Raw genomic sequence first — 15,702 nt, 5'->3', positions numbered from 1 at the left:
GTGCACTTGATGGCTACTGTTGTGGGAATGAACAAGGCTATTGTTTCGTTGATTTGTTGCAAAGTCTGATTGTAGTGAATATAACTGATGAAAGAGGTCCTCACACTGTATGGTTGACAGCAGGAAAACTGCTTTCTGTGGCATCCATAGCCAAAAGTGACCTATCCTAGGGAGCAAAGTCTCTCTGAGAGCTACTATTTTGTTCATCGTTTTTTAGCACCCCGCATGTTATCACCAGGATTTGATTTTCAGAGACATTGTGTACTTGCAGTTATAGCTGTAGTTATGTGTTTTGAACATATAAAATGTAAGATAATATGAAAAATGGCGCTCTAGAAGTCTTGAGTTCATCCACTATTGGGGGATGCGTAGGACAATTTTGATCTTATGGTATTCATGCCTCAGATTCTTACTGGTAAATTAAGTTTAAAATACCACCTAGTCTACTCACATATGGAAGCAATGGGAACAAACCAGGAAATTGGGAGTTGTCTGGTGGATTGACTATTAGGATGCTTTGGGCATGTCATGTGCTGACAAAGGTTAGCAAAATGTAAAATGATCACTTGCTTAGTGCTGCTGAGGACTGTGTGATCATATTATTAAAAATGGTGTCATTCTTCTTAAAAATAACAGTAAATTAAAAGTAGCACAGGGAGTTTCAATTCTGGGTGTCTCATCTCTTTAGAGTTTTAAATTACAATCGTAGTATAATCTATTGGTAGATTGGCAAATAGTCCTATAAATAGGAGTATTTATATATAGTGCTTGAGGACAGTGCATACATTTAATTCACGGGCATATCCAGGCTGATCTGTGTGGACAGATAAAATACATGACAGTAATCATTGTGCAGTGCTGGTATATTAGCATTAAAAAAAAAGTTTTTCTGGGATATTAGTAACTATCCTGCCTAGCCAGTTATTTGCATTGCATTCGGGCAATCGAGTTAATGCACCTCAGTGTAGCAGAGGTGAAATCAGGTTCAGGTAAGCTGAAATCTCAGATGGTGGGAACAGCTAAGGCATTGGGCACACGCTGTCTTCTGCTGATTTTGTCACAGTTGGAAAGCAAGTAACACCTCAAACCCTAAGATTTATCAGATTTACCCTATCCCAGCTAGATGTGCAGATTTCTCAGTTGAAAAGATACTTCTCACCACTGCCGTATATTATTCACACTTCCTCCTGATCCAGTTGTTGTAGAATTACAGAAAGAAGGAATGAGAAGGGATGTCTGGAGATTACCTAGTCCAACCACTTGCTCAAAGCTTGATGAACTACAGCAGGTTACTTAGGACTGTGTGCAGTCAGGTTTTGAATGCCTGTGAGGATAGAGACTCTACAGCCTCTCTGGGCAACCTGTTCCAGTGCACAGAAAAAAAAATTGTTTCTAATGTTTAAATGGAGTTTCCTCTTTTTCAATATCTGTCCATTGCCTCTTTGCCTGTCACTGGATACCACTGAAAGGAGCCTGCTTCCATCATCTTCGCTCCTCCCATCAGGTGTTTATATGCATAGATAAGATCCCTCTTTGTGCTTTTTGTTCTCTGGGCTGAGTAGTCCCAGCTCTCTCAGCTTCTCCTTGTATGTCAGATGCTTCAATCCCTTCATCATCTTTATAGCCCTTGACTAGACTTGCCCTGGTATGTCCATGTCTCTCTCATAGTAAGTAGCATAGAACTGGACCTAGCACTCAAGAAATCTCACTACATCTGAGTGGAGGGCAAGGATAACCTCCTTCAGACTGCTGCCAAAGCTCTCCTTACTGCAGCCCTGGTGGCTGTTGGTCAGCTTTGCTGCAAGGGCACATTTCTGGCTCATGTTCAGATTGTTGTCTATGATGACCCCAGTCTGTTTCTGGGAAGTTGCTTTCCAAACAGTTGTGCACCAGCTTGTATTGGTACATGGGGTTATTCCTCCCCAGTGCTGAACTTTACCTTTCTTTTTGTTGAACATCATAAGATTCCTGTTTGCTCATTTCTCCAGCCTGACAAGTTACATATGAATGGCAGTAGGAAAAACATCAGTGTATCAGCCGTTCCTCTCCAATTTTCTATCATCTGGAAACTTGCTGAAGGGAATGCACTCTGCCCATCATCTGAGTCATTTGTGAAGCAATGAAGCAGTGTTGTACCCAGCACTGAGCCTTAAAGTATACCTCTGATGAGTGACCTCCAGCTGGACTTTGTGCATCTGTTCACAACTCTTTGAGCCTGGCTTAACTGATAGTTTTCAATACACTTCATTGTCACCTTACCAAGTTTCTATTTCATCAGTTTGTCAATAAGGATGTTCATGGCAGGCTGTTGAAAGGCTTACTAAAGATGAGATAAATAAAGTATCCACTAATTTCTCCTCATCCACCAAGCTAGACATCTCACCATAGAAAGCTAAGTACAATTTCCCCTTCATAAATCCATGCTGACTGCTCCCAGTCAAATTCTTTTCCTTTACATGTTTGGAAATGGCTTCCAAGATTGTTTGCTCCATCACCATCCCAGGGATTGAGGTGTGGCTGACTAGCCTATAGTTCCCCAGATCCTCCTCCTTGACCTTCTTGAAGATAGGAACAACATTACTCTCTACCAGTCCTCAGGAACTTGTGCTGATTTCAGTGACCTTTCAGCGATTATTGAGTGTGGATTCACAACATTGTCCAACTCCCTCAGCACTCAAGTGTGGATCCCATCAGGACCCATGGACCAGTTTCAGTTTGTTTAAACATGCCCTAACCTGATTTTTCTTCACAGAAGGTAAGCCGTCTTTGCTCCAGTCTTTTCCACTGATCTGAGTTGCCTGGGATTCCTGGAAGTCAGTCATGCTAGTAAAGACTGAGGCAAAGAAGGCATGTAGTGCCTTAGCCTTTTCCATGTCCTGTATCATCAGATCTCCTGATGTATTTGTAGAACACGTGTTGCCCTTCACTTCCATCTCCAGATTCAACATCAGGAGAGTTTTGACTTACCTAATGTCATCCCTGCATGCTCAGAGAATGTTTCTACAGTCTTCCTGGGTGACCTTACCCTGCTTCCACCTCTTGTATGCTTCCTTTTTGTGCTTCAGTTTTGTCTGAGTTTCTATGACTCCTGCACATGGGGATGAACCATTCTTGAGCTTGGACAAAGTGATACCTAAAATAAACCAGCTGTCCTGGACCCCTCTTCTCTCCAGCACTGTATTTCATGGAATTTTTCTCAGCAGATCACTGAATAAGTCCAAGTCTGCTCTTCAGAAGCTGCGGGTGGTAATCCTGGTTTTGCCTTTCTCCCTTTTTCCAAGATCCTGAATTCCACCATCTCATGGTTCCTCCAGACAAGACTTACAGTCACCTTCCCATCACTTTTGTCATCTGAGAAGGGCTGGCCAGTCTGGCTAAGACAGGTCTTTTCTCCTGTAGTCCATCCTTTTAAACAACAAAAGTGGCTGTAACCCTTTCCATAGAAAAAAAAAATATTCTTCTGATTGTAGATAGGAGATAATTATTTCCAGATTGAAATATGAATACTGTTTATTTTAAGTGAAACGAAAAATACGGACTTTCACACACACACCTGGATGCATAAACACTCCGCAGGACATGTTTTCTATGGTACTGAGCATGGTTAGGTTATGAGAATGAGCAGTTGTTGCTAAGACCATAACAAAAGATGACATTGCACTTTTGGTCCGTCATCAAGGATGAGATGCAATGAAGTCCAGAACTTCTAGTAGTATGGCTGTGAAGCTGAACATGTTGAAGGCCTGCCTCTCTCTTCTTGCAGATCAAGTATTCTATCATGCACCCAGGGACTCACGTCTGGCCCCACACAGGGCCCACCAATTGTCGGCTAAGGATGCATTTGGGCTTGGTGATACCTAAGGAAGGCTGCAGGATTCGTTGTGCCCAAGAGAACAGGTATGGTTGGATTTTTGGGGCTCGTTCTTTCTACCTCTCTCAAGGCTGAAAAAGGGATGGGATTGCATGTAACTGAAAAAAAAAAAAAAAAAGTAGGGGATATTTTACTGTTCAGGAGGTGTAATGTATTTCCTTAAACCAGAAACTTGCACACTAACTCTTGGTACAAACATATGAATATCAGTTCTCAAACAATGCCAGAAGAATCTTTGGAGACAAAGGTGCTCTTCTTTGCTATGGCATGGAAATAACAGTGGGTTTAGTCCACGGATTCTCTGCGTTTACTTTTACAGTGCCAATGGCAGTCTAATAGAGTGTCAGCAGAGTTCCTCTATTTGTTTTGATTGGGGGGGGGCTTAGATTTTGTTGTATGTACCTCCATTCTCACCACCATGACGGAATACTCTTGTATTTCTGGCAGAAGCCTCCTTCTTAGTTGGTATTATTTGTTTTAATTCGGTTAAAACTATTCTAGTTGAAGTTGATTTCAGCCTGAAGACATCTATAAAGTGTTTGGCCCAATTAGTTACAGAGGTAGCAAATTTCTTTAAAGTGCATTTCAAGTAAGAATTAGTATAGAATAGTATAGAATAGTTAGGGTTGGAAAGGACCTTAAGATCATCTAGTTCCAACCCGTCTGACATGGGCAGGGACACCCCACACTAAACCATGTCACCCAAGGCCTCATCCAACCTGGCCTTGAACACCACCAAGGATGGAGCATTCACAACCTCCCTGGGCAACCCATTCCAGTGCCTCACCACCCTCACAGTAAAGAATTTCTTCCTCATATCCAATCTAAATTTCCCCTGTTTAAGTTTTAACCCATTACCCCTTGTCCTGTCACTGCAGTCCCTGATGCATAGTCCATCCCCAGCATCCTTGTAGGCCCCCTTCAGATACTGGAAGGCTGCTATGAGGTCTCCATGCAGCCTTCTCTTCTCCAGGCTGAACAGCCCCAACTTTCTCAGCCTGTCTTCATATGGGAGCTGCTCCAGTCCCCTGATCATCCTCGTGGCCCTCCTCTGGACCCATTCCAACAGTTCCATGTCCTTTTTATGTTGAGGACACCAGAACTGCACACAATACTGCAAGTGAGGTCTCCTGAGAGCAGAGTAGAGGGGCAGGATCACCTCCTTCGACCTGCTGGTCACGCTCCTTTTGATGCAGCCCAGGATACAGTTGGCTTTCTGGGCTGCGAGTGCACACTGAAGCTGCCTCATGTTCATTTTCTCATCGGCCAACACCCCCAAGTCCTTCTCTGCAGGGCTGCTCTGAATCTCTTCTCTGCCCAACCTGTAGCTGTGCCTGGAATTGCTCCAACCCAGGTGTAGAACCTTGCACTTGTCATGGTTAAACTTCCTAAGGTTGGCATCAGCCCACCTCACAAGCGTGTCGAGGTCCCTCTGGATGGCATCCCTTCCCTCCGGCGTATCAACCGAACCACACAGCTTGGTGTCATCGGCAAACTTGCTGAGGGCGCACTCAATCCCACTGTCCATGTTACCAACAAAGATGTTGAACAAGACCGGTCCCAACACCGATCCCTGAGGGACACCACTCGTTACCGGTCTCCAGCCGGACATTGAGCCATTGACCACAACTCTTTGTGTGCAGCCAGCCAGCCAGTTCTTTATCCACCAAGTGGTCCACCCATCAAATTGATGTCTCTCCAATTTAGAGACAAGGATGTCGTGTGGGACAGTGTTGAACGCTTTGCACAAGTCCAGGTAGATGACGTCAGCTGCTCTGCCCCTGTCCATCAGTTCCGTAGCCCCATCATAGAAGGCCACCAAATTGGTCAGGCAGGATTTCCGCTTAGTGAAGCCATGCTGGCTGTCACCAAGCACCTCCTTGTTTTTCATGTGCCTTAGCATGTTTTCGAGGAGAATCTGCTCCAAGAGTTTGCCAGGCACAGAGGTGAGACTGACTGGTCTGTAATTCCTCAGGTCGTTCATTTTCCCCTTCGTGAAAATGGGGGTTATATTTCCCTTCTTCCAGTCATCGGGAACTTCACCTGACTGCCAAGATTTTTCAAATATGATGGCCAGTGGCTTAGCAACTTCATTCGCCAGCTTCTTCAGGACCCACGGATGGATTTCATCAGGTCCCATGGACTTGTGTACGTTTAGGTTTTTAAGATGGATGGATAATTCTTACCTAAGAGGGAAAAGTTATGTTGACTTGAAGGCCAGTTCTGTCTCTGTTTGCTTGGCACAAAAACCAAAATAAGATTCAACAGCTTGTACATTTACAATCAGGGTATATGCTCCCCTGGGAAATATGAGGAGATGTAAGAAAGGATAAAACATTCAAGCCTGTGCTGTAATGTGTTGACTTTAGCTGCTTTTGGCAAGAGCTATACATTCAGAATCAAAGGCAGGATTTTCCCTGAAAGCACTGAAAGTATGTCTGCTGCTGGCAATGAAAGGGGTTTTTTTACATCACTTCCCCCGTAAAAAAGGAGTGGGGTGAAGTACTGTGGAAAAGAGTGGTGCCAGGAGGAAATCCTACCTTAGGCATTTTTTGTTTATTCCTCTCCTCCTGGTGTTTCAGAGCCATGGTAAACTGGTGGTTTCAAATAGGAGTGCTGGTTCAAATATGAAGCTTATTGTAGGTCATGCCTTTTCTGGCCTTCTGTTCCACTGTTGTGTGTATGAGAACACAGAAACAAGGAGAATTTTGTGTTTGGTTACCTCTGTGTCATCCAGTGAGGGTGTTCAGAGAGGCAGTGTTACAATGCTACTCATACTTTGATGGACAGGCAACTCAGCTCTCTCTAGTACTGCATTCTACTCCTTCCCCTGCAGAAGAGTCTTTCTGCAGCTGTTAGGAGCTGTATACCTCACTATTATTCAGTACAGCTATAGTAATTTTAGGTTGTTGGGCCATTTTGAAGTCCCAGCACTCTAAAGCATAGAGTAAAATGCATAAAAATGGTAGCCAAATAATATCTAGTTCTCAAAATTGAGCATGTCTGTCAGACAAAGTAATCATGTTTTAAAATGAAGGATTTAAAATGCAGGATTACAGCCTTACGTAGAAGCCAGTCCAAGATCTCACCTGTAACAGGTCACACTAGAGCCTTGCAGGTGATACAGAAACTACTCCCAAAGTGGCTTAACACCAGGCCAGAAGAATATCGTCCCTGTGGTCCCACTGTGAAGTGTTTCTCACACCATGAAGGCTTCTAGAAAATATTTACTTGCATGCTAGTGGTTGGGTTTGTAACCTATTCAAAAGGGGTGTCATGGTTTAAGCCCAGCCAGTAACTCAGAGCCATGCAGCCATTCACAAACTCTCCCTTTACCGCCAATAAACACAAGTGATAAACTGGGCATGACGTGCTGTGGTATGGAATACCCCTGTGGCTAGTTTGGCTCAGGTGTCTTGTCTCTGCTCCCTCCCCACTTCTTGTGCCTCTCCTCACTGGCAGAGCATGAGAGACTGAAAAGTCCTTGATCAGGGTAAGCATTACTAACAACTAAAGACATCGGTGTGTTAACAGCATCGTTCTCAGACTGAAGCCACAACACAGCAAACAAAAAAAAAAGCCCCAAACCAAACAAAAAAAACCCCAAACCCAGCAACCCCCATCAAAAGTAAAAAAGCCGCCAATACAAAATACCCCCAAAATACCAACGAAACCACAAAAAAACTTCCACACACACCCCCCAACCCAAAAAAACCCTGAAGTCAACTTGATTTTCTTACTGCATTATAGCATTGAAAGTGGTTGATTCCCATTGAGTTGGATAATACCAATGTAACTTTAGTGCAGTAGCAGAGACTCAGTCTATAAGGCATAAAATGTTTTTGTTATCAGATAATTGATATAGTAGCAGAAAAAACAACATTGTTATAGCTGAAGCCTGCAAAAGGCTCATTATCTGAGCCCTCAAAGCTGATGTCTTTGTGCAAGCCAGTGTGAATTTTTTACTACATTATGCTTTATGGTTTATGTACCCTCACTTAAAATATATTTAGATGATCATTTCAGTTGAAATGTTCCAATTTCTGTTTCTACTTCTCTTCAGAACATTACAGCACAACTCTATAAATTTTGATGGTTAATTTTTGCTTTTGTGGAATTAAAAATACTGAAATTACTTGGGATACTAAATTTCATTTGCACCCTGTTTTTGAAAAAGAAAATTGTTTTCTCTGTGAGCGAACACAGTTGAATAAGCTAAGCAATGCATTTCCATGTTTGATGGCAAGACTTTTGTTTCATAGTTCTTAATGCCCTTTAAGAGCATCCATCATCTTGCACTGCTTCAGCTCCTAAGGAATCCTGTTAAAAAACTTGATTATGTGGTCATTGTAGGGAAGCTTCATCAGTCTCAACTGCGGGGATAATGAGAGGTGTGCTTTTGTCCTGCTGCAATGCAAAATAAATTTGCTTTGCTTATACTGCTGCCTGACTCTACAATAGAAAAACTATGTAACACAATCAACTGCAGTGTCTAAATGCTGTGGGTAAGGTTAAAATCTGAGGGGCAGTGACAAATGACTAGCACAGTGACTTTTTCACATGTTGTGACGTTATCACTAGTGGTCACTGATGAGTTGCTTATTTTTTGCAGTGTCAGGAATACATTTAATCAGATACTAAACCTCTTTTCCAAACCATGAATCCAGATCTCAGCAGGCTGGAGAAGCATGCCAGCTGAAACTTCGCGAAATTCAGCAGAGGCAAATGCAAAGCCCTGCAGCTGATAACAACAGATCAACACCTTGCAACAGTACAGAATGGGTGATGATTGCATAGGAAGCAGCTTTGCAGCGAAAGACTTGAGGATTCTAAGGGGCAAGTTGAACATGAGTCCTAATGTGCTCCTGTGTTGATGAAGGCTAGCTGTGCACAGGAAGCAGTCTGAGGGGAGCAATTGTTTTCTTTTGCACTCAAGACGCTGCCTCTGCAGTGTTGTTTCCAGTTTGAGCTCTTCAGTGCAAAAAAAAGTCATTGATAAACTAGAGGGCCTCCAGTGGAGGATGGAAAAAGATATTTAGAAGACTGGAACATATGACACATGGGGAGAATCTTGAACAGCTGGTTTGGAGTCTGTAAAAGAGAAAGCTAAAGAGGAGCCTAGTTACTGTCTTCAGTTACTAGTGGGTGACTGTGCAGAAGACAAAGCCAGGCTCCTCTGAGGTCTCCAGTTATAGCATCAAAGGCAATGGACATAAATGACAGTGAAGAAAATTCCATCTAGATAAAAGGAAATTTTTACAATGGGATTTGTGAAACACAGGAAGAGATGGTGGAATGTCTGTGGTTGCAGATATTCAAAAATGTACTAGTCAAGAACTTGAGAGATCTCGTCTAACTTCAAAGTTGGATCTAACTTTGCAGTGAGTCTTGCTCTGAGCAGAGGCTTGGACTGCATGCCCTGCCAAGGTTTCTTCTGACCTAGATTATTCTGTGGTTCTGTACTTATAGTAAGTAGAATTGACAGAAACACTGATTCTTCCAACAATTAATATCTCCCTTCTAAACTGCCTCTTGCCATTTCTGTTAAATCTGGTAATTTTGTTATTTTATCAGAAGATGAAGGTGCTCAAAACCTAGCCATGTTGAATAAATTATGTGTATTCCTTTTTGTGCCTAACAAAGATACAGATCTTGGAAGAGTATCACTGTTAAAACTGTAAACATGTGTTTCCATGCTGTAGTGAACAATCACCCAGGGTATTTACATCTTTTCAGTGATCTGCTCTGCTAAGCAGTACTTAGCAAGCAGAGGGGCTTGCTAAGTTACATGGTCTCATCCTTTCAGTTTAGTTTTGACAGTGTAGTTAACCCAGTGTACACCATGGCATTGCAACCTTCCTCTGAAGAAAAATCTTTAGGCTCAGTTTGAATGGATTTATGGGACAAGACTGTTAAAATCTCTGAAATATTAAGGGTGATCAGGGCCTAATTTTGTTGCTCTGATTTTCAGAAAAAGCAGATTGATTCAATGTAATTTGGTTTTGAACCATAAAATCAGATTACTGGTCATTCCCTCAGTTTCCATCGCTCATTATGTATGTATCTGATTAGAAAGGGAGAAAAGTCAATTACTACACTAGTTATTAATACTTGCTTCGTGCTTATTGAACTCAACTCATTAAAAGTATGTAAATAAATATTATAAATGTCTGAATATGTATGTGGGCAGAGTGAGGGGAAACAATCCCTCAGTAATAAGAAAGTTCATTAGACTGATCTTTCTGTAGTTTCTTTTAATTAAAATCCTCATACTTCAGTCTCTGTATTAGGTAATAAAGTCCTGACTGTGCAATATATACTGTTCAAATCATTCTGGTATGTAAAAGAGCATCCTCAGAGCTGATGTATAGCTTGTCTTCTCCATAACACTTCCAATACTACGCCAAATCATGATCTTTTTTGTGTTGCAGATCCTGGGAAGAAGGGAAAGTTCTTATTTTTGATGACTCTTTTGAACATGAAGTATGGCAGGATGCTGAAGATTATCGCCTGATATTCATTGTGGATGTGTGGCACCCTGAGTTAACAGCACAACAGAGACGCACCCTTCCTGCTATTTAAGGGGCTCCTTCTGATGTGCAGAGCAGAGAAGCTTTAACCCCCTTGGAGAGGTTGTCCTATGCGAATAGGATTAATTTATCCAGCATACAAAGAATACAAGTATTGTAACGGTTAGCAGAGATAAGGACTACATCCTGCAGTCATGAAGGACTTGATTTAAAAAAAAAAAGGAAAAAAAAAGGAAAAAAAAAAAGAAGCCATGTTTCATACTGGTACAGCACTGATGTAAGTTTGAAAATATGAATCTTGTCAGCCAAAGAGCAATAGGTCTGGATTTTCAAATTAAGGAATGTGCAGATGTTTTTTGCCATGCCTGTATTATGCATGCTAAACCAGTCAGTTATTTGCCCAACCATGTTCAGGCACAATATTTGCAATTCTCTATCTGGGAAATGTTTCTCAGGCTTTTATCTGGGAAGCAACATGTAAGATAATTACAAACATATGCACACAACCAACTTTGAAAATCAGTATGCAGTTTTAACGTTAGCTGCTTTAGGCCTAGAGCATGCCCCTATGTTATCAACTGTAGATAATGTGAATGGGTTATATGTGTTTGTGTTTTTTTTCTAAATAATGACTGTATTTTTCTAGCATAATTATGAACAAATCTTCTTTACTCAACCACTATTTTTTAAAATGAACAACATATATGTAAGTGCATCTCTAGCTATTAGCAGAAGGAAAACACTACATATGATCAGATTTAATTTTTGTCCTGTGTAGCCTTCTCTTGCCTTCCTGGAAATGCAAATTGAAACTTGCATAACCAGCTGCTTAGTGAAGATTTGTTCTTCTAAAACAATATCGTTCTCTTATTTAGCAGCAACCTTCGGTTTGATAATGTGACTTTGGAAGATACTAAGCAAATGTGATATCTGTAGGTTCAGACCTTAAACTTCTTACGCTTATGTGGTGAACTGCTGTTTCTCCTATCATTAGAAAAGTTTGTGTTATGATACCTGTTTTCTACCCAGCAAGGGTCTGGGATGCTTCCTTCCAGGGGATCCTTCTAGGCTGTCATTAGGTGTTCATTCAGCAGGAAAAATATATATATGAAGAACTTCCTGTGCTTTGGGCAGAAGGACAAGGTCTGGCTTGGTTTTCTGCCAGAATGCAGAGCAGACAAAGAGCTTCAGGTTATTAACTTCTATTAACTTCTGCTGCCATCATCCTACAGAGTGCTAGAAATATCCTTTAAATGACCTAATGGTGTTTTCCTTGTCTTGAAGTGTATGACATACTGCTGAAGTAGTCTTATCCCAGTATTGTTCACTGTATGTTCTATACTTGCCATACAGAATTTACACTATGGTGAAAAGGCCTGTTTTCAAGAAAGAAAGCTGTTTGGATATTTAAGCAGTTAGCTGGTTTTGGGGGGATCTGTACTATTTAAATGGGATGTGGAGGGTGCAGTACCCTGCACTGTTAATTTCTAAGAACACTAACAGGAAAGAGAGACTGAGGTTGCACAGTTGATGCTTATGACTGGCTGTTACCTACTCTCCCACGAAACTAACTGGGTGTGGATAGGTGTGCTAGGATGCTCAGGGCTTGTCATAAGCAGTGGCAACATTACTGAGGGTTTTGAGAGACAAACACTAAGGAAGGAGACACTGAGGTTACTTAGTCACCACAGCTTTAGCTTTGTTGCCCAAAAGACACTGAACAGTCATCATATTTGTGGTTTTGTGCTCAGTGGTTTTGTACTACCGAGCCTACATCACGGTACCTAAGTATCATGACCAGAATGCCACCTTTGCGGGAGCAAAATACAGATAAGAGCTTTGCGTTGCTATGAGGTGAATGCTTTTCAGATTTTGTATTTTACTAGGTAATTACATCTTGTAATGCGATGTAACACATGATGATTGCACCATAAATTAGTGTAACCGGTTTCTGGAGGTGTGCACTTTAATTTCCTTTTTGAATATTAAACTGAAAAATCCTCTCTGGTCTAAGTCAGTTTTAGACAGCTGTGATAATTAAGCTTTAACAAGTTGTCTGTGTCAAAAGTAACTCTGAGACTATGCACAATATACAAGAAAGTAACAGCTATCATTTAATCATAATGAAAACAAAATATTTGGAGATACTTTTGCAGAGCTTTAGGAGAATCATGTGCTAAACTGGAAACAAGGTGCTTGTTACTGTGGGGGGTAAAGTAGTAACAAAATCATAAGAAATTAAATCTCCTGGTAGTTGTATAGTCACAGGGTGTATCTTTGTAAGGTGATCAAGAAGTACAAATTATAAAGTATTTTGTAATTCTCTATCATAAAGACATAGTTTGTAAAGAAGGAATCAAGAACTGTTTAAATCAAAATTTGTGGTTTAGGAATATTTTTATTAATGTTGCATTTTAGTTTCTGTAGCTCAGAGGAAATTCTAAATGAGAGGTAAAAGCTTTGGGACTTTCTTTATGAAAATCCATGCTATCCTTCACATTGTTTCGTTGTTCCTTTGAAGGGTTATACTTTATCTTTTCCTATTGCAAATGGCGAAATGTTAAAATTGGCAAATAGAGAAAAGTAATCTACCCAAGATATGTGTATGCTGCAGTAGCACTGTTTATTAAATTGTGTTGTGATATATTGGCCATTTAAAATCTTAAGTGCCTTGAATATAGCAAAGTATATTATGAATAGCTCCTGCAACACTGAAGTGAATCTACTCTATGCCTACCTGTCAAGGAGCTGAGAGCATATCTGTTTGTTAGTTACAGTTACAGGATTAGCTATATACATGGAGGACGATATAGCAAGCTACAGAAATCATGCCTTGAATAAGTCATATATTATTTAGCTATTCCTGTTTGCCAAATAATATTTCATCTTGAAAAAGCTTTTCAACATTGGAAATGCCAATGGAAGAAGTGAATAGAAATGTTTTTCAAAGTGGAGAACCATTGCAATTTAAATATTTTTCCCTTTAGATTTATTTGCAGAGGGAAATGCCAGAAAAGGGCAATATAGTCTCCTCTTTAAAAACAGTACATACTCATTACAATGATAGGAGCTAGATTCCTCCCTGCCTGTAGTTACCTTGCTTGCAAGCACAGTCTGTACAAGATCCTACAGTTAAATACAGGCATCATACAGTTATATGCAAGGCATCATATGTATGTATTCGTGTCACAGCTAAAGAAAATGAATAATCCTCTGCAAAGTTTAATTCTCAAGGACAAGATTTCAGTGATGTTTGCACTTCCTGGGCAGAACAAGTCCCATTTGAATGAACAATGATTGTAACAGGTCATCACAAAGATTCAGTGGTGAGTGTATTAACAGAGAAAAATTGTAACCCAAAGTGTTCTTCATTAATGCTGCAGTATAATAATCAGTGTCTACCTTTTATTGTCTGTTTGGTTTTTTACTTCCTGCTTTAGGCAAGTTCTCTATGACAAATCCAAATGCCTGTGAGACTTCATGAGCCAAGGGAGGCAGAGCTGTGTCCTTTTACCAGGAGTTGACATCTGGTTTTCTGTAATAGGTGGTAATGCCAGGGGAGGGGAAATGGAAGAAATCCCAAAGATAAATGGACTCAGCTGTCTTATTTGTTTAATGTTCCCACAAGCCTCTGCTGCTTTTTTCTGACTCCTCTGTTGCCTTACTGGGACCATTCACTGCCTTATAGATTCACTGTCTACTGTGGAGGCCAGGGTTTGTGTCAGTGACATGCTGCTGCAGAAGAAGGGTTAGCCTGAATGAGGTTATCCAGTACAAATACTAGAGGGTAAAATCCCAGGTGTGTTGATAGGATCTGGCAGGATGTCCTTTCTGCCCTGTACAGGCATAAAATGTTGTAGATAAAGGCAGTATTTTGTTAGTCCATCTCTTAGGGTTGACTGTGTCCAGTTGAACTAATACGATCACTTCAGTGTATCACTTAGGAATTCAGTGGATGTTCCAGAGGCACATTAAAAACTCTCGTGCCCATTATCATCTCATTGATATATATGGTTTACACTGCTACCTTTGATATGTTGTCAACGGCTTGTTCTAGTAAATTGTCAAAGTATGGCAATTTAACTGAAGACTGAAGGTGTGTACAGTGGTTGTAACTGTTTTAGGAAATAAAGTCACTGCACATACAATTTGATAACGATTTTTCTTTTATTTCTTTAATCTGGTTTCCATCTGAATGAAGGGATGGGGCTCTCTTTGCAGCTAGAGCAAATAGAGAAATAACAAACTGATCTTTGGCATTTCAGTTCTTCTATTCTTCCACATTTCCTTCTAGCAGAAGCTTGTGCTAAATAATAAATTCAAAGTTTTCCTTTTTCATTTTAATAATGGCCCATGTCTGCAATAAGCATACCCTCCTGGCTGCACCTTTCACTACACTGCATGAGGGAAGGGGGTAAATGGCTCTGCCAAGCTTATATTTGCTGTTGTGATCTAAATGAAACAATCTGGATTGAATCATTAATCACTGCTGAACGTGTCCGATGCGTCTCCCTAGCAGCCCCCTTCCGCATACGCACACATATGCGCGCACACACACACTTCTCTAATAGGCTCCCATGTTGCCTGTGGAAAACCACATCTTTAAATTAAATAATTGCATTTCAGATTGTATGCATCTGCTGCCCACACAGCTCATTCCCCTTAGCCGACAGTTTCATACAGGCTTTGAAAGTTAAGAGCAATTTTTGCTAGATGCTGAAATGTGACCCCCAGTAAGCAGCGTGGATGAGGTGGTCACAAAGTGTCATGTTGAATGGCATTATGCTGGCACTGATTTATTTTGTTTTCTTTATGCAAAATCTTCCTGTAAAACTTGAGTACTCTGTAGATGCTGCTGTTTCTGCCCTCTGTGCCAGATTAAACTGATGATTACAGTGCCAAGTTTAAGTTTGAATTGTTTCTCTTTAAAACACACTTAACCTTTGCCTCTGTAAAACTGAGCATCCCTGCTGGAGCCTTCAGGAAAGCTACTGACACACCCTGGTTTCTTTGAACAGAGAATGCAGTCCCATAATTTCCAATGCTTTAATGTCATAAGTCAAAAAAAAAAAAAAAGGTTTTTTTCTATGGACAGACTCCTATGTCAATAGAAACTTCTCAGTTTTTGTTCAGTGTTGGCTTCACAGACAGATGGCTGGTGACAGTTGTTACTTGTCAAGAAACATGAAGGACTTGTTCTCAAGCAAAACATGGGCATGAGTATGTGTGTTGTGTGCTCTGTGGGTTCCTGGTATGGTGGAAGTCTGTTGATGTATGTGTGCATGTTGAGCACGTGGGAGC

The 15,702-nt window shown here is 40.9% G+C and overlaps 1 protein-coding gene across 1 annotated transcript in view; it reads left to right on the top strand.

The window, feature by feature from the left end:
* ASPH (aspartate beta-hydroxylase) overlaps positions 1–11,070 on the top strand; it is a gene marked incomplete at its 5' end in the record, with an annotated part of 112,746 nt that extends 101,676 nt beyond the window's left edge. Inside the window, 2 exons of the mRNA XM_080609787.1 lie at positions 3,764–3,897; positions 10,303–11,070. Of these exons, the coding sequence (XP_080465913.1) occupies positions 3,764–3,897; positions 10,303–10,453 (285 nt within the window). The 3' untranslated portion in view covers positions 10,454–11,070. The remainder of the gene's footprint in view (positions 1–3,763; positions 3,898–10,302) is intronic.
* Positions 11,071–15,702: the final 4,632 nt, after the last annotated feature.

Source organism: Psittacula echo (genome assembly GCF_963264785.1).
Source record: "Psittacula echo genome assembly, chromosome: 2".
Taxonomy (NCBI): domain Eukaryota; kingdom Metazoa; phylum Chordata; class Aves; order Psittaciformes; family Psittacidae; genus Psittacula; species Psittacula echo.
This window is presented reverse-complemented; position numbering and strand designations above follow the sequence as displayed.